The sequence below is a fragment of the Passer domesticus genome, unplaced genomic scaffold (assembly GCF_036417665.1).
Source record: "Passer domesticus isolate bPasDom1 unplaced genomic scaffold, bPasDom1.hap1 HAP1_SCAFFOLD_44, whole genome shotgun sequence".
NCBI lineage: Eukaryota > Metazoa > Chordata > Aves > Passeriformes > Passeridae > Passer > Passer domesticus.
Genome location: NW_026990160.1, coordinates 1,532,949 through 1,552,256, shown reverse-complemented (window position 1 = coordinate 1,552,256; position 19,308 = coordinate 1,532,949). Strand labels below are relative to the sequence as shown.

The following is a 19,308-nucleotide window of genomic DNA, read 5'->3' as shown; positions in this document are numbered from 1 at the left end:
TCTCTCTGTTGTATTGTTTGTATTGTTACCTATTCTCTTCACTGATTCTCATGGGACAAATCCCTTGTTATTGTGGGTGCATTTGTTTTTCACCCTCAGAACAGATTGTTCACCAAGTCTCATTCTCAAAATAACTTCACATGGGAACTTGTGACTGCTTAGCTGCACTTAGAAGAGATGACAGGCCAGCTGTTAATATAGCAGAACAAGGCCTGGTTTCATAAGGCCTTTCTTTTATCATTATTCTACCTGTCTCTGACATCTCCCCCTTTTTGTTCATTTAAAAAAGGCTCCTATGTTCTGATGTTGAAACAGCTCACTCTTGGGAGGGTATGATCTCATGAAGGTTATCACTGGTTATCTGTTAGATGTGGGATAAGATACATAAAAGACCAATTACAATCAACAAAACTTACCCAATTCTGTCAAGTCATTGACACACGGTTTTGCAGCATGAGCAAACAAAAGAATAATGTCCAATGTCTCTTAGAGAAATGGAAAGAAATGACCATTGTTTCCAATTAGCTGAGAAGTAGGAGAAGGTCCATTAACTGGAAATGTTGATCTTGGACATCACTGAATGTCCTCCTGGAGCTGGAACAGGGAAGGACTGAAGAAGGTTGGGAGGAGCACTGTCCCATGATGATGCCATGAAGCTTTTGTTGGCCAATTGCCTCTGTCAGTTTCCAGGCACAGCTGTGTCTTGGCAGTCCTACTCCTGTTCCTGTTCTGGCCACAAAGGCTGCAAAGGGATGAGGTTATTTCTCTTTCCACTGGGCCTCATTGCTTCAGAGCTGATCAGTATCTGATGGAATGAACAGGTGACTGCTTTGAGCTGTTGGTGATAAAACACAGGCATCTCTTCTCCTGAAGTTAATGAATCAATTAGGCTTCCCTGTGGGACACTCCATTGGGATTTAGATGGGATGATCTTTTCTCCAAATTTCTAATGTAAATATTGCATGATTCAAAATGATTAGTCGTCCAAATTTCTCATGTACATATTGCATTATTTGAATGTTCTTAAGGCATTCATTCCTCTCCTTTTTTGTTTTTTAAGAATGAGATGCATGTCTTTTATGAGTATGAAAAAATATCATAGTAAAATAATACATGTAGTGGACAAGTAACTTAGAGCAATTAGGAATAATTTGGATACAACGATCAGGAATATTTCAAATAGCAGACAAAACTAACAACATAGGTGGAATGAAATAAATAGCAATCTCTGAAATAATGTACCATCACCCCAGAGTCTGCAAACAGCTGACAAACCTCGATTCAGTGGGGACTTGGATAATTATTTCCAGATCATAATTCCCAAGTTCCCTTTAAAAATAGTTCAACTGTCATGTACAGACACTCAAATTGCAAAGTCAAAGCAACTCAAATCTAGTTTTGATGCAGAAAACATCTGGGTCTGTTGGCTAATTCCTCTCCATGTAGAGTTAAGGCCTGGCCACCACCCAAGCTCTAAGTGGGAGAAAATTCCATAAATGTAATTGAAAACAAGACTCCTAAGAATAGCACTTAGGAGTAAAGGTCTAGGGGTGAAAGACTGATGAACCATCCAATAGCTGTCTCCTCCAGAATTTCCTCAGCATGGAGATGCTTTAAACACAGCAAACTGTTGGAGTGGTTCTGTAATAACAATTGGGACTGCATCTGATTGCTTAGAGTAGATGTCACAATACCATCAGTTTAGAGAAGACTTCTGACAAAGCTGAGATATCATTTCCTGGAACTCTGAAAAATACTTGAAAATCATGAGGCAGCACTGGGTCAAACCATGGAGCCCCAGTGCAGAGCCCAGCTAGAGGGGTAGTCTGGTCTAAGAGATACATGAGCAGCTAGAGAACAAAAGAAGGATCCTGAAACGACACGTGTCTTGTAGATAATTACACCAAAAGATGGTAAAACATATGAAAAGCTGGCTATAAAAACAGGAATACAAACATGAATGTATTTATGACACAAAAAATGCAACAAAGGAAACACTGAACAGCTCACTTGTAGGATTTATGATACCTCAGATTAAATGACACTGAAATCTGATATAAATTCCTTTGGACAGTGATAGAGCTTAACAAGATGAACTTGATAAAACTCAGCCCTAAAAGGATTTCTGTCGCCAGCCGGGGCTGTGTACAAATCCCGAACGGGACGGGACTGCTGAGGAACGTGCCTTGAGCTGTTTTATTTTCCAGCATCAGTCTCGTTACATGGTTATGACAATGGGAAGATGCCAGCAGCTCACATCCCAGGCAGCAGACTAAGAAATTAATGTTACAACTCTATAAGCTTTTTGACCAATCACACAAAGCAAAAGCATATTTGACAGCAGTCCCATCCAACCACGATAAGCACACATACCTTTGGTTAAAACAATGCTTGCTTATTTCAAATACAATACCTGTGTCTAAGCATTAAACACAATGCACAGAGCTCCATTATTCAGCTTAGAACTTCTTAATATCTCGCTAGATATACTTTTCTGTAGCTTAGGGAGCTATTCTAGCCAAGCATTAATACACAAACCATTATTTTATTTGGCCTTACTTTTCTACTTCTTACCTAATTTCTCTGATGATCAATCTTATGGCTACTGTATAATCACAGTTCTGCTGTCTCTGAGGCCTGCCTTTTGCAGCTTTCCCAAAACCCTCTGATTTTAAGGATTCCCACAATTCCCCCTCTCAGTTCACCTTAAAGAAATCTTCATAACCATGTCATTTATTAACTACTTTGTGTTTTGTAGCTGTACTATATCTGCTTATTACTTGCTTAAAGCACCTTTTTGCTTGCACTAAGCATTACTATATTACAACACAGCAATTTTAATGCAGTGAAAGTCCAGTCAGTTCAAAGGGTATAAGTCATGTCTGATAACAATTACAAGACATTGTTCACAAAAGTCTCGTCAATTCCAAGGTCTTAATTCAAAACCTTCCTCCATGTCTACACCTTCATCCACCATCTCTGTGAGATTTCAAGAACTCTCTGTGAATCCATTTCCTACCTCTCTCTCCTGTATGATAGAAACTTCTTTGATAGTTTTGTCCATAATTTGTCACACACACCAAAGTATGCAAGGAATTACTACCAGTATCACCACCAAAACACCCAACACATACAAACCTATTTTACAAAGTTCCCTTAGCCCAGGTGCAAAGCTCCATTCTTGGAACAAATCACCTAACCAGGACCCACCATCTTCTTCAATTTCAGTTGCCAAATCTTTCAGCTTTTGTATGCTTTTGTGGATGGATTCAGAATGATCACACAGGTTCATACAACACAATCCTTTAAATTCTTCACAACCGTGTCCGTGTGCCAGTAAGAAAATCCATTGCTGCTCTGTTTTGAAGGGCAGCATGTCTAACACTGTTAACATCTGTCAGCATATCACTGATTGCAGTGGATGTGGCATTAGTTTGTTTACTCAGCCAACATCCAGCCCCATCGAATTGTTTCAATGCCATTGCTGAAGCCAGCTGGGGTAAAAACAAACCTGCTGAAACCATTTTGGCAGCATTCCAAGGCATGAAATCCCTCTTACAGTTCTCATCATAACAGTGAGCAGATCTTGTTCCCTATGTTTCTTCTTAATGACTGCTTTAGCAGTAGGGGCTATCCCAGTGAGCATTCCAGTGCTGCATGGGCCACCTTCAAGGCGTGATGGAATGCCCTGTCCAGCCCTATCTCCACCAATGAACCAACATCCTTTTGGCAATTGTCGTGGATATTGGTCAGCCTCGGAAAGCACATCCCAACTGTTTGAATAATTACACCAACAACTTGAATTTCTGTATGCAAAACAATGGGGAGTAACTTTGTACTTTGGAGGATCACCTTCTTGCCAATCATTAGGTGTAAACGTAAGGCAGAAATCCATTGTTAAAGGACCAAGGATTTGTAATTCTTGGGCTTCAGACGATGCTTTGGGATGTTCTTTGGCCCAAATGTTCCAGTTCAATACAGGACTGCTCCCATTGTCAATTTCACCAGGCATCCTACTGGATTGCTTTTTGATCACAGGCAAATCCTCTACTGGCACCAACTAGACAGGTTGAGAAAGGCTTTTCTGGTTCCAAGTTAGGCAAACATATGGTGTCCGAGCCTGCTGCCCTGGCTAAGGTCACCCAAACATTTGATTTTGGTTGTTCCACAGGAAAATCTGCACTACAAGAAGTAATTAAAACCAACCAACACCAGTGTAACATTCGATTTTGCTCCATCCTTTTCATGAGCTAATTTTTGGCAAAAAATCCTCCCATATACATCAATTTAAAAACTTTGCTTTTGACCTTAAAATAACATTTCACCTTTGAAAGTCTAATAGAGGGGATAAAACAAAAACCACACTTTTGCCAAAAATCAGCTCTATGAAACCAACAATTGACACATCTATAAATAGCATGAAATCCGAGTTTGCAGTCTCACATTGGTTGCCAAAATCTGTCTTGGTTTGCTGTCACTATAGGACACGAAACCACAGGACGTGGACACGCTGCTCTTCCAAGGCAAGAAAAGGCCTTTTTTATTTCTGACTCCAACATTTATACATTTCCAAAAGTGACAGTGGATTGGAGGCTGAACGTGCCACCCCTCCAACGACACTGGACAAACCAACAGTCCATCAAATTTCTCCTCCTCCATAAACAAATGAAAAACAATAAGTTATTTACATAAAGTGTGTGAGAAAGTTCGTTAGAAGAATGCAAACATCAGAAGGCTTAGAAAATCTTAAAAAACCAGGGCGACAGTTTGGAAAGCCAGGTGTCTGCTGAGGAAGGCAGGAGCCTCCCCTGAAATGGAAAATGTCAAGCCCCTCCCTCCAAATTATTATAATTTTGAAATTAAAAGGCTCTCAGGCAAAGATATGGGAATAGGAATAACAGTTCTTTACTAGGAAAACTAAAACTACAAATGCAGTAGTACAGACAAAAAAACCCCTGGCAGGGTCAGAACAGGAGCTGACACCCTGAGGGTCAGGGTGCTGGCAGCAGTCCCACTGAACGGGGGCTGCAGCCTCCTGCAGTGCCAGGTTGGCTCTGCTGGAGCAGGGATCCTGTGGAAGGGTGGAGTTTTCCTCTGGAGCTCCAGGGGGGCTGTAGCTGCCGTCCGGGCGCAGCTCCGGGGGCGGGAGGGGCAGGATCCGGGAAAGGGCGGCTGGGAAGGGACCGGCACGGACTGGGACAGGCTGGGATGGACTGGGACAGGCTGGGATGGACTGGGACAGGCATGGACTGGGACAGGCACGGACTGGGACAGGGATGGACTGGGACAGGCATGGACTGGGACAGGCTGGGATGGACTGGGACAGGCTGGGATGGACTGGGACAGGCATGGACTGGGACAGGCTGGGATGGACTGGGACAGGCTGGGATGGACTGGGACAGGCATGAACTGGGACAGGCTGGGATGGACTGGGACACACCGGGATACACCAGGATGCACCAGGTTACACCGAGACTCACTGGAACACACTGGAATACAGCACGCCCAGGACTGGGATCCACTGGGAGCAGGATCAGAGCACACTGGGACCCCACAGGACCAGAACTGGGGCAACAGGGATAATAATGGAAGAAACTGGGATATACTGGGAGTGTCTGTAACCATACTGGGGGTGACTGGTTTGACTGGGACCATGCTGGGGGAGAATGGGATCACACTTGGAATGACTGGGCCTGTGCTAGGGGCAACTGGGAGCAACTGGGATCATACTGGAGCAACTGGGCCATGCTAGGAGCAACTGGGATCATCGTGGCATCAGAGCAGGATCATACTGGGAGTGACTGGGTCTGTGTTAGAGGCAACTGGGATCATCCTGGGACCAAACTGGACCATGCTGGGGACAACTGGGATCATACTGGGAGCAACTTGGACCACACTGAGGGTGACTGGGGTCATACTGGGATCATATTGGAAGTCACCAGGAGCAAGCTGAGAACAGCTGGTACCATGTTGGGGCAACTGGGATATACAGGGAGTAACTGGAATCATGCTAGAGACGACTGGGAGTCGCTGTGAGCAACTGGAATCATGGTGGAAGCTACTGGGAGCAACTGGGAGTGCGTGGAAGAACACTGGGGGCAACTGGGATATACTGGGAGAGGCCAGGAGTGACTGGAATCACAGAGCAACCATAAAGGAAGCTACTGGAATAGTACTGGGACTATCTGGGAGTGACTGTGATCATACTGGGAGAGGCTGGAACCATCCTAGGGGTGAATGGTAACACCTGGGACCATGCTGGGATCATACTGGGAGTGACTGGGAGCTACAGGGCCCATGCTGGGAGTGACCTGGGCACCCCTGGGGGGAATGGGGCAACTGGCCCAGCTGGGGCTCAGGGTTGTTCTCCCCCAAGGCTGCCCCAGGTCCTGCTGCCACCTCTGACCCCACAGAGCCAGGGGACAGGGACAGGGCCAGGGAAAGGGGACAGGGGACAGGGACAGGGGACAACTGAGGGACAGGGGACAAGACAGGGGAGAGCTGAGGGACAAGGACAGGGACAGGGACAGGGCAGAGCCAGGGAACACGGCCTGGCCGAGGGACACTGAGCTCCAGCACTTGGGGCTGTTGCCCTTGGGCTCCCAGCACAGCCCAGGGGCAGAATCCCCTCCAGAAACTGTTGTTTGCTTTCAGCTTTGCTCTGCAACATTCCCCAGGAGCCCCTGCAGCGGCTGCAGCCTGGCCGGGTGCCCGGGGCCACCAAAGCCGCTCCGGCAGTGCCCTCCTGCCCCGGGCAGGGCACACAACAGCCAAGGAAAGGCTCCTGCTGGGCTCAGGGCAGGCACAGGGCACTCCCCTGGCGCTGCCACGGGCACAGCAGAGCCGGCCTGGGCACAGCATTGGCACCCATGTCCCATGCAATCCCAGCAGGGATTACGGCTCATTGTGTTATAAATGAGAAGCTTGACTAGGCCAATATTCGAGCAGCAATCAATTTATTAATTAATATGGTAAAGTATGAGCAATACAGCACTTGGTAACAGTGGGGGAAGTTTTCCCTCCAACTGCACACCCATAGTTGAGGCTTACAGGCATTGATAGGGGTACTCATAAGCTTTCTCAGCAGTTTCCATTCCCAATTTTTACATCACAACTCTATACACTATTATGATTTAGTTTTTCTCAGGATGTATCCCAGAAAGGAGTATCCCCAGATGGTGGGGTCCGGCTTCCAAAAGAAGAAAGAAGTCTCCCAGCTGGTGAGGTCCCGATTCCAGACGTGGGTCCACCTTTTAATTGCAAATCCCATAACAGTGATGTCCAGCTTCCCTTGGTCGACACTATCAATCCTTGAGTAGATGTTCATCTTCCTTTCTTAACCGGCTTTTCACTGTTTTTTTTAATGTATCAAGATAAGCATGTTTCCTTTTTATATATTCTAAATCTATCGTTTCAAAGATCCTTACTACAAGCAATATTCTAAAATTATACTTCAAGAGGTTATTACTGCAAAACTCATTAAGGCTTAGCTACAAGCAGAAAGTTCCTGTCAAACAGCAACATCCTTAAAGCTTTAATTCAAATGATCCTAAATCAACTGAAGACTTACAAAGGGTAATTGCGAACAAAGGATTGGTTCAAAGGCCTTCTTCCATTCTTTACTTCCTCAGTTATTTATTAGAATTCGTCTTTATAACTGTCCCATGGTCAGTTTCCACACGTATCACAATCACAAATACACACGTTGCCTGTATGAACCTGACACGAAACACAGCTTTGTATTTCACAATTGCACTGCTGGCATTGCATTGGTCGTCAATTCAAATCATTTCCCCATGGAATTCCCATGGCAATGGGTTAGGGGGAGATCTATCCATGGAATTCTCACCTGGCTGGGATGAGAGAGATCCGGCCATGGAAATTCCATGGCAATTTCTGCATTCCCAAGTCTCCCATTCCTGAATCCCACACTGCCACAGGAACTCCCCTCCTCCTCCCACACCCACCTTTGTGCTCCAGAGCCTCCCGACCATGTCTGATGGATTTTGGGAGCTCTTCCACACAGCTGTGTGCCTGGTAATGCTTCATCTGCTCCACCATGATCCCTTTGCATTCCCAGCACCTCTGGCTGATCCAGGTGGCACCGTCGGACACTGCAAAGCTCCCGGGCCCCAGCTGGAAGGAGATGAAATCCCACCCCTCGTAGCCTCACCCAGGGGATCCATGGACATTCCGTGGGAGAGGAGGTCACAGCTGGAAACCACCTGCAGCCTGTGGAGACCTGGGAACAAGGAGAGGACGGACCCAGGGAGTCGTGTCCCAGCCCCAGGGAGCCCCTTGGAGCTCCCTGCATTCCCATTCCAGCCCCACGGATCCCCCCCATCCCCAGAGATCCCAGCCCAGCCCCTCAGAGTCCTCCATCCCCAGAGATCCCATCCCAGCCCCTCAGAGTTCTCCATTCCCACAGATCCCAGCCCAGTCCCACGGGACGTCTGGAGCCTGGGAGCCACGGGATGGGGAGGAAAAGGGGAGCAGGGGGTCCTGATGTCCAGAAATGGGGGATTCAGGGGGGTCCCTGTGCAGGATACGGGGAGCAGGGGGGTCCCGGTGCCGGCAGTGGCAGCTCAGGGTCCCGGTGCCGGGGGTCCCGCTCCCCCCTCGCCCCCAGGAGCGCCCCCAGCCCCAGCGCTGGAGCATCACTCAGGAGCTGCTCCCAGTACGGTCCCAGCACAGCCCAGTCTCTCCCAGGGATCCCACTGCTGGCATCCCCCGCTCTGCGTCCCGAGCTGTCCCGGCTCCAGCCCCGCTCCTGCGCGGGCTGCGAGGGCTCCGGGAGCGGGGCAGGAGGAGGAGGAGGAGGGAGGAAGGGGCGGAGCGGCAGCAGGAAGCTCCGGGAGGAGGAGAAAAGGAATCTCGTGGCCCTGGCGGTTCCTGAAGCCGCCGCAGCCCCGGGAGCATCGCCCCCCATCCCGCAGGTGCCCGGGGAGGGGGAGCTCGGCCCGAATATCCCGGGGGTGCCTGGGTGTGGGGTTTTCTGGGGGCATGTTTGGAGCTGGCAGGGCTCCCAAGCCCAGCCGCAGATGGCCCTCGGGGGCACATCGGGGGTCCCCGGGTGGGGTTTTTGGGGGGTCCCGGTGCGGGTGGCGGCAGAGCCCCGGCGGGGGGCGGGGGGATGCGGGTCCCCCGGGTGGGGGTTGGGCTTCCCGGCCGGGCCCCCCGAGCTCTGCCGGGGCCGCGTGGGGACCGGGGAGCGGCGGCAGCGGCGGGGGGACACCGGTTTGGGGAGCCCCGGGAGAGCCGCGGCTCCCCTGAGCCGAGCCCAGAGAGAGGAGAGCCCCAGGAGGGCAAAGCGGGACCCCGAGAGGGGGGGACCCCTGGGATTGCCGGGACCCGGCAGTGGGGGGTGCTGGGGCTGGGGGGGCGGGATGGCCGGGAAAGGGGTTCGGGGGTGCCGGTGCCGGCAGTGGCTGCTCCCAGTATGAGCCCAGTCACTCCCAGTCATTGCCTGTGATGATGGAATGTGCCCCCAGCAAGGTCCCAGTTGATCCCAGTTCCTGCCACTTCCATCCAGTGTGTTCCCAGTTCTCCCAGTTGCCCCTAGCATAGTCCAGGTAACCCCCAGTATGATCCCAGTCTCTCCCAGCAGGGCCCCAGTCACTTCCACTTGCCCCTGTCATGTTCCCAGTTCCCCCAGCACATTCCCAGTGGCTCCCAGTCTGGTCCCAGTCACCACCCAGATGGTCTCAGACACTCCCAGTATATCCCAGTTGCCCTGAACATTCTCATCGTCATTGCCAGGCACTCCCAGTTACTTCAGCATGGTTCACTTGCCCTCAGTTTTATCCCAGTTGCTCCCAGTTCCTCTAATTATGTCCCCAGTTGGCTCCCAGCATGGGCCTGGGAGCTCCCAGTAACCCCCAGTCAGGGTCCAGTCACACCCACTCTAATCCCAGTATGATCGTAGGCACTCCCAGTATGATTCCAGTCTGATGCCAGTGCCCTCCCCCCCAGTGTGATCCCAGTTGCTCCCTGTCAATGCCAGCACAAACCCAGTAGCCTCCAGGATGATCTCAGTGACTCCCTGTCTCTCCCAGTACATCCCAATTACTTCCAGCTTTTTCCCAATCTCACTTTCTTCCAGTTGCTTTCAACACGATTGAAGTTGCTCACAGGCACTCCCAGTCAATCCCAGCATGATTCCAGTCACCCTCAGAGGGTTCCCAGTTGCTCCCAGCATGGCTTGAGCTGTTCCCAGTGTGGTTCCATCACTCTGCTATGGGTACAGACACTCCCAGTATGGTCCCAGTTGGACCCAGTTGCCCCTGCTCTAGTCCCAGTCACTCCCTATATGATCCCAGTCCCTCCCAGCACAGTCCCACTCACTCCCAGTTGTCCCAAGTGCTCTCCAGCATGGTCCCAGTTGTTCCCAGTGTAGTTCCAGTCCCCCCAGGATGGTCACAGACACTCCCAGCATATCCCAGTTGCCCCCAGCATGTCTGTCGTCATTTCCAGGCACTGCCAGTGGCCCCAGGAAGGTGTCAGTTCTCCCAGTGTGATCCCCCAGTCATGCCCAGAATATCCCAGCTGCCTCCAGCATGCATCCAGTCCTGCCCAGTTCCTCCAGTTTGCTTGCAGCATGATCCCAGTTTCTCTCAGGTGCTCCCAGTAGGCCAAAGTGTGATCCCAGTCGCTCCCTTTCAACCCCAATATGATCCCAGTAAGCTCCAGTTGGATCCCAGTCACATGCCAGCCCACCCAGTGTGGTCCCAGTATAATGCCAGTTGCTTCCAGTCTCTCCCAGTATGGTCCCAGCTGCCTCCAGCATGGTTCCAATTGCTTCCTGGATCAACCCAGTCAGTTCCAGTATGGGGGATGATGTGCAGGGTGTGTTCCCAGTCACTCTCAGATTCTCCCAGTATTAGTCCAGTCCCTCCCAGTGTGATCCACAGATGAGCCCAGTGTGCTCCCAGTCCCTGCCAGTATGAACCAGTTGTGCTCCACATGGTTCCATGGCTCTCTTTCATCCTCCATTTGGTTACAGAGGTTACAGACACTCCCAGTTCCTTCCAGTATGATCCCATTTGCTGCCAAGCACTCCCAGTCAGCCTCAGTGCAGTGGCACTCAGTGCCAGGATAATCCCAGTCATCTCCAGCATGATCCCAGTTGATCCCAGTAGAAGCCCAGTTTTTTCCAGTGACCACCAGCATGTTCCCAGTCACTCCCAGTTCCTCCCAGTTGGGTTTTTTGGGGGGATGTTTGGAGAATGGAGAAGTGCAAGGCTGAGCGGAAAAGCCCCCTCGGGGGGACATCGGGGGGTGGCGGTGGCGGCTGGCGGCAGAGGCAGCCTGGAGGAGCAGAGCCCTGTGTCCCCCAGGAGCCCAAAGTGGGGAGCCCAGAGAGGGGGGAGCGCCGCCATGGGCGGGAGCCTGCAGAGGCTGGAGAGGGGCAGGGGGGACTCCTTGGAGCCCCTGCAGCCCGGAGCAGAGCATGAGGGGAGAAGGGAGCCCAGAAGGGAGCCCAAAAAGCCCCGGCATCCCTGAATGGGGAGCGAAGAGGGGGCAGCTTTTGGGATTGCTGGGACTGCCAGCAGGCTGGGGAGGGCGGGCACCGAGGAGAAGGGGGACCCCCAATGCAAGCGTGACCCCAGCAGCTGGGACAGGGGCAACCCTGAACAGCAGAGGGGAGGGAGCAGTGGTGGGGAACTCCTGGGGAGGGTTTTTCATCACTGAATCTTGGTGTTTGGGAGGTTTTCTGGAGCCTAGGTCGCTGGTGGCTTGTAGAGATGCACTTGGGCAGTGGGGCCTTCACAGTCAACGTTCTCATCCCTAGTTTTCCCCAAACCAGGATTTCCCATTGTCACTTCTTGTGAGGCTGTGAGAGAGAGGAAGATGTCCCTGGACACTGAGGCAGGTGAGGAGGAAGTCAGTGCCCCTTTCCCCCTTTCTCCTGCTCCATCTCCCAGCTCAGCAGAGCAGAACCTCGTGGCAGAGGCCGTTTTGAGCGGCTCCACGGCGCAGGAACCCAACGGGGAGGAAAAGCCCCGGAGATGCCGCACGAGGAGGGGCTGCAAACGCAGCTGGCGGGGATCTGAGGGGGAAAGAGCCAGCCTGGGCCGGGAAGGCAGCCGGAGGTGGAACCAGAGCTCGCAGCTGGTGGTCCATGAGGAGGTTCCTGATGGGGAGAAGCCCCACAAGTGCGAGGAGTGTGGGAAGAGCTTCAGGTGGAGCTCCCAGCTGATAATCCACCAGAGGAGCCACACTGGGGAACGGCCCTACGAGTGTGATCAGTGCAGGAAGAGGTTTCAGACCAGCTCCAGTCTCCTCAAGCACCAGCGCACGCACACAGAGGAGAGGCCCTTCCGCTGCCCCGACTGTGGGCAGGGCTTCAGGCGCAACTCCCATCTTGTCAGGCACCGGCGCATCCACACTGGGGAGAGGCCCCACGAGTGTGAGGAATGTGGGAAGAGGTTCATGGAGAGCTCCCACCTGATCCAGCACCAGAGGACCCACACTGGGGAACGGCCCTACGAGTGTGGGGAGTGTACGAAGAGCTTCAGCCAGCATTCCAGCCTGATTGTCCACCAAAAGATCCACACTGGGGAGAGGCCCTACGCGTGTTCCAAGTGTGGGAAGGGGTTTCGGATCCACTCCCATCTCCTCCAGCACTATCAGAGTCACACAGAGGAGAGGCCCTTCTGCTGCCCCGACTGCGGGAAGGGATTCAGGAAGAACTCCAACCTCGTCACCCACCGGCGCATCCACACTGGGGAGAGGCCCTACGAGTGTGAGGAATGTGGGAAGAGCTTCAGGCAGAGCTCCCACCTGATCCGGCACCAGAGGACCCACACTGGGGAACGGCCCTGTGAGTGTGGGGAGTGTGGGAAGAGCTTCAGCCAGCGTCCCCACCTGATCATGCACCAAAAGATCCACTCTGGGGAGAGGCCCTATGAGTGTTCCAAGTGTGGGAAGGAGTTTCAGACCCGCTTCCATCTTTTCCGTCACTATCAGAGTCACACAGAGGAGAGGCCCTTCTGCTGCCCCGACTGCGGGCAGGGCTTCAGGCAGAACTCCCATCTTGTCACCCACCGGCGCATCCACACTGGGGAGAGGCCCTACGAGTGTCCCCAGTGTGGGAAGAGCTTCTCCAGCAGCTCTCACTTGACCCAACACCAACGGAGGCACCGGTGAGGGAAGCCCTGCGAGTGCCCCGAGTGCGGGAAGAGCTTCGTGCGCTGCTCCAGCTCCATCCCCCACTGCAGGAGCCACGCTGGGCACAGCCCTGGTGACCCACATTCCCTGTGATCCCTGTTGGGAACACAACTGCCTGCTTCTCCTTTTGGTTTGGCTTTTATTTTTTTCTCTTCTTCTTCTCTTTGCCCTCCAAAATCCAAGAGGGATGGATCTGTCGCCTCAAAACCACTCAAATCCCACTGAAAACAACTGAATTTTAACCCATAAAGGGTCAATCCCTCCTCAAAAAAACTCAATCCCATGCCAACCTCACTCACTTCCACAGCCAGCAGGATGAGATGGGGTTGGAAGGGGATTGGGAGCAGTGGGATCCCAATTGGGAGCGGTGGGATGGGGATTGTGTGGGGCTGGCTGGGTGGGATGTGTTTGACAGCAAATAAAACTTTCAGAGTTACTGATTTCTGTCCCATTCATTTTCAGTCAGTTCTGTTTGCAGAGTGCCGCCTTCTCAGCTGATTAATTTGCTATAAAAATCCCATTTTAAAATCATCTAACCCAAACAATCCAATAACCAATATCCAAATAAAAGCACTGCAATTAAATTTAAAAAAATAAATTGAGAGTACTTAAGGGTGTTATTAAAGTTTAATTGTTTGGTTAAAATGTATGAGAAATTCTAGTGGTGCTTGGTTTTGTATTTAGTATGTTTGTAATATGAATTGTTGTACTAAGGTGTGTTAGATTGTATATTAGTTTTATCTCAAGTATATTAGTTGTTGAGTTAAAACTTTCAACAGGTATTTCCTGGTGTATAATTTGTTTATTTATATTTCTTGATAATGGTATACTAATAGCTGTTGTTTTAGGTTGACTCATTATTGGAGTATTGTAAGTAAGAGTCAAAAATATTATATTTCATTTTTATTATAATTTATTTCATTTTAATTATAATTTATTTATTTCTTATTTTATTATCATTTCTTGAGAGTATAGGAAGGAAGTTCGAGGACAGGAAAATGTTTTCCTTGCTGGGAAATGAAATTCCAGATGCTGGGTGTGTGTGCAGGACCACACAGACTGGGGTCAGATATGGACTGGGAGAAAATATGGGCTGGGATCCTATGGATTGGGATGGCACAGGCTGGGGTTGCACACGCCGGGGTTGCACACACCGGGGTTGCACACACTGGGGTTGCACACACTGGGGTTGCACAGGCTGGGGTTGCACACACCGGGGTTGCACACGCTGGGGTTGCACACACCGGGGTTGCACACACTGGGGTTGCACATGCTGGGGTTGCACACACCGGGGTTGCACACACCGGGGTTGCACACGCTGGGATCAGACTGGCTGGAAAAGCATTGGCTGCCTTTGGCTGCCTTTGGCTCCATCCACGTCTAAGGGCGGCCACATCAAGTTGGCTTCATCCTGTTTGGGGCTCCCATCCCCCTCTTTCCCCCGCTCTCCCGCCCCTTCCCCATCGTTCCCCCATCCCCAATCCCCTCCCCCGTGTTTGGGTTTGGGGGTTCCAGCCCCTCCTGCTCCGTTTGGGGGTCCCGACCCCCCCTTTGGTTTAATTTGGGGCCCCGCCCCCCTTCTCCCCGCGCCCCCCGCTCCCCCCGCGGCCGGGGGCGCTGCCAGCACCACCAGTGCCACCAGTGCGGCCCCGGCTGCCCCCGCACGCCCCATCCCCATGCCCAGGGTCACCTCCCCCCTCCCCAAATTCCGCTGCCAGGGAGCGCTGGGCGCTGCGGCTCTGCCCGGCAACTGATGAGTCACAGCCGCGCCGGGCGCTGATTGGCTGCACATCGCCGGGCGGGGCCCAAGCGCCGAGCTCCCGCCCGGCAACTGGATCGGCACCAGCGCCGCGCGCTCTGATTGGCCAGCATCTCTTTTGGGCTGGGGGCGGCAGGAGCTGGGCACCCCCAGGAGCCCCTCGGCTTTGGGGCTCTCGATCCCCGCTCGGCCCTCGGGCCGGCCCTGGGGCCACCCCAACACCCCCGCCATGGGCAGGCTCCCCGCAGCCCTTCGGAACCGCCAGCAATGGGCTGCGAGCGGCAGCAGCCGCCCCGAAAAGGGATTGAAGGGGCCGGGCCGGCGATGGGGGAGGCTCTGGCCATGGCTCCGCTCCGGCCTGCGCCGGGCTGCCATTGAGGGAGGCTCCGTTCAGCGCCTGCCGAGGGGCTGGCACTGCGGCAGGGGCTGGCACTGCGGAGGGGCCGCGGTTGTGGCCATGGGGCCGTGCCGGGGCTGCGGCGGGGTCTCTCCCTGCCACTGGGCTCCGCCACTGGCTCAGGGTCTCTCCCCTTCCCCATCCTGATCCCATTCCTGTTCCCCATCCCCATCCCGCCGCTGTTTCCAGGGAATGGCTCCGATCTCAACCCCGACCCCAAACCCGGGGGCGTCAAACATTGGGGTCAAACACCCCAAATCCTGGGGTCAACTGCCCCCGACCCCAAATCCTGGGGGTTCAAACACTGGGGGATCAAACACCCCCAAACCCAAACTCGGGGATCTCAACCTCCCCCCCAGCCCGAACCCCAAATTTTAGGATCAAACCCCCAAATCCCAGATCCTGGGGTGTCAAACACTCCCCACTTCCCAAACGCTGGGGTTAAATCCCCCTGACCCCAAATCCTGGGGTTTGAAACACCCGGGGTGTCCAACTGCCCTGATCCTGAATCCTGGGGTCAGTCCCCCCAAATCCCAAACCCTGGAGTGTCAAACCGCCCCAAACTCCAAATTTTAGGATCAAACCTCCCACAATCCCCAAAATTTGGAGTTATAACGCCCCCAACTCCTACCTCCCCCAAACCCACTCCAGTCCCGAGGCACAGTGGGGTTTGTTTGGGGTTATTTGGGGTTTATTTGGGGCAGCTCCAGGTGCAATGTCTGCAGAGAGACCCTGGGTACAATGCTGGGAAGAAAAGGGGGGCTGGGGTGGGAATTGGGGGATTCAGGATGGGGAAAGGTTCTGGGTGGGAAAAGGGGATTTGGGTGGGCAGGGAAGGAGTTGGGGCGGTGGGACAGAGTGTAGATGTTGCAGAGCAGGAATCCATTTCGGTGCAGGGGCAATGCACATCTCGGGGTGCAGGCTGCAGCCCGCACACACAGCTGTGTGCTCCGAGCGCCGCTCTCGCACCGAGCCTTTGCTCGGAGAAACTGCTGCAGCCAGGGACAGAGATACGGGGCTGAACTCTGCAGCAGCGGAGAGGCTGCTGCGGGAAAACAGAGCAGAACAACCCGGGAACCCCTGCTAATAAAAAACACAAGCAGCAAACGTCAGGCGAAATCCGTAGAACGAATATGTACGAACCCGCGGTGCCATTGCACACACGCGCATTCGAGAGGGAGACAGAAAGGGCTCTGGGGCTGCCGGAGGCACGCGTGTCACTCCCAGGGAGCGGCTCCCGGCGGCGCTGTCACAAACCCAGCGGCGGTGCAGCTTTCCCGAAGCGCGGAGTTTGTTCGTGCCGCGGATCCCCCGCGCTCCCCGCGCCGCCCGCGGGACCCGCCCGGCCCCGGCCCGGCCCCGGCCCGGAGGGGCTCGCTGCTCATTGGCTGCCGCGGCGCGGGGAGGCGGGCGGCGCTGAGGGGAGCCGCGCCCTCATTGGCTGGGGCGGGGCGCGCCGCTATTGGCTGGGGGAGCCGGCGCGCGCGGCGGAGGCGGGAGATGGTGAGGGGAGGGCGGGGCAGGAGGGAGCTGAGGGGGGGCCGGGGGAAACCGGGGGGGTTTGGGGCGGGTCTGAGGCGGGCCTGGGGCGGCCTGAGGAGAAACGGGGGATTTGGGGGGATGGACGGGAAACAGGGGCTGTGCGGGGGGTTTGGGGGGCGTGAGGGGGTCTGAGGGGGCTTTGGTGGGTCTGAGGGGGCTTTGGGGCAGTCTGATGGGATTTGGGGGGTCTCAGGTGGGTCTGGGGTCAATTTTGTGGGGAACTGGGGGCTCTGAGGGTAATTGGGGGGGTTTAGGTGGGTCTGGGGTGATTTGGGCTCTGGGGGCACCTGAAGGGGGTGCCAGGGGGTGAAGGGGCCGCAGCCCCCCCGGCGCCCCCTGAAGCCCCCCTGTCCCCACAGTGGGGTCCCGGCCATGGCGGGGCAGGACCCCCGGCCCGACCACAGCATCTGCACCAACAGCCTGGAGGAGAAGAGCCAGAAGGACGCTGTGGGGGCTGAGAGTGTCCCTGCGTGTCCCCAGGGGCTCAGGCTGTGCCCTGTGTGTCCCCAGAGCTGCAGCGCTCTCTGTCCCCATTGTCACCTGTCCCTGTGCCAGCTGTGCCTGTGTCCCCAGAGCTGGAGCTGTTCCTGTTCCTGCTGGCACCTGTCCCTGTGTCCCCTGTGTCCCCAGAGCTGGAGCAGTGTCTGTCTGTGTTGTCACCTGTCCCTGTCCCCAGAGCTGAGCAGTGTCTGTCTGTGTTGTCACCTGTCCCCGTGTCCCCAGAGCTGGAGCAGTGTCTGTCTGTGTTGTCACCTGTCCCTGTGTCCCCAGAGCTGGAGCAGTGTCTGTCTGTGTTGTCACCTGTCCCTGTGTCCCCAGAGCTGGAGCAGTGTCTGTCTGTGTTGTCACCTGTCCCTGTGTCCCCAGAGCTGGAGCAGTGTCTGTCTGTGTTGTCACCTGTCCCTGTCCCCAGAGCTGGAGCAGTGTCTGTCCCCTCGCTCTGTCCCTGTGTCCCCAGAGCTGGAGCTGTCCCTGTGCCCGTTGTCACCTGTCCCCGTTGCTGCCAGAGCTGGAGCAGTTCCTGTCCCTGCTGTCCCTGTCGCTGTCCCCACTCTCACGGTGTCCCCAGAGCTGGAGCAGTCCCTCTGGGCCGTGTTCTCCCAGTCTGGTGGAGTTTGGACATTTTGGCGTGGCTGTCCCCAGTGTCCCTGTGGTGTCCCGTGTCCCCAGTGTCACTGTGTTTCCTCTGTCCCCAGAGCTGGAGCAGTCCCTGGGCGCCATTTTCTGGCCCTTTGGGCAGATTTTGGACATTTTGGTGCGGCGCAGTCTCCGCCTGCGGGGCCAGGCCTTCGTCCCCTCCGAGGAGATGAGCAGCGGCACCAACGCCCCGCGCTCCAGCAGGGCTTCCCCTTCCACGGCAGCCCACGGGAGACAGAGACTGGGGCAGTTCTGGCATCTTGGGAAAGAACGGGAATTCTGGGGAAAACCGCCCAAATCTGCCCTCAGATATCCCCAAAACCCAACTTGAAATCCCTCCAAACTCACCCTGAACACCCCAAACTTTCCCTGCTACAACAAGCCATGGTGAGACAGAAATGCAGGGGGGAATCCTGGAATTCTGGGAAAAAAACCAAAATCCTGAGGGAAAAAAAACAACCCAGAATTCCCCTCAAACCCCATCAGGAATCCCTGAAATCTAATTTGACACACTCCCAAAATCCAACCAGGAACCCCCAAAGCTTCCCCTTCTATGACAAGCCCATGGTGAGACAGAAATCCTGGGAAAATCCTGGAATTCTGGGGGAAAAAAAATCCTGAGGGAGAAAAAACAACCCAGAATTCCCCCCAAACCCGATCAGGAGTCCCTGAAATCTAATTGGGAACACTCCCAAAATCCAACCAGGAACCCCCCAAAGCTTCCCCTTCTATGACAAGTCCATAGTGAGACATCTGGGGGAAAAAACTGAATTTGTGGGGAAAAAACCAAAATGCAGCCTCGGATAACCCCAAATCCAACCAGAAACCACCTGAATTCATCCCAAATCCACCAAAACTTCCTATTCTATGACAAGCCCACGGTAAGAGAGAAATCCAAGGAGAAATCCTGAAATTTTGGGAACAATCCTGAAATTCTGAGGGAGAAAATCCCTACAATCCTTGGAAAAACCCCAAATCCAGTCTCAAGTATCCCTGAAATCCATGCTAGAACCCACCCCAAAGCTTCCTCTTCTGTGACAAATTCATGGTGAGAGCAGAATCCTGGGTAACATACCCAAATTTTGGAAAAAATTGTGAAATTCTGGGGGAAAAAACCCCAAAATTCAGTTGGGAACCCACCCAAAATCTCGTGGAAAACACCCAAATCCAGCCAGGAACCTCCCAGAATTCACCCTGAATCTCCCAAACCTTCCCCTTCTGCTCTACAGTGAGACCCAAACCCAGGGGAAAATCCAGAGATTCTTGGAAAAACATGAAATTTTGGGCAAAAGTATGAAATCTG

General features: G+C 53.6%; 1 protein-coding gene across 1 annotated transcript; it reads left to right on the top strand.

The window, feature by feature from the left end:
- Nucleotides 1-12,069: 12,069 nt before the first annotated feature.
- LOC135292700 (zinc finger protein 436-like) lies at nucleotides 12,070-13,500 on the top strand (the record flags this gene model as incomplete). Its single annotated transcript, XM_064406805.1, has 1 exon — nucleotides 12,070-13,500. A coding segment is annotated over one exon (1,080 nt), but the record flags the coding sequence as incomplete, so codon positions are not given.
- Between the last annotated feature and the right edge of the window lie 5,808 nt (nucleotides 13,501-19,308).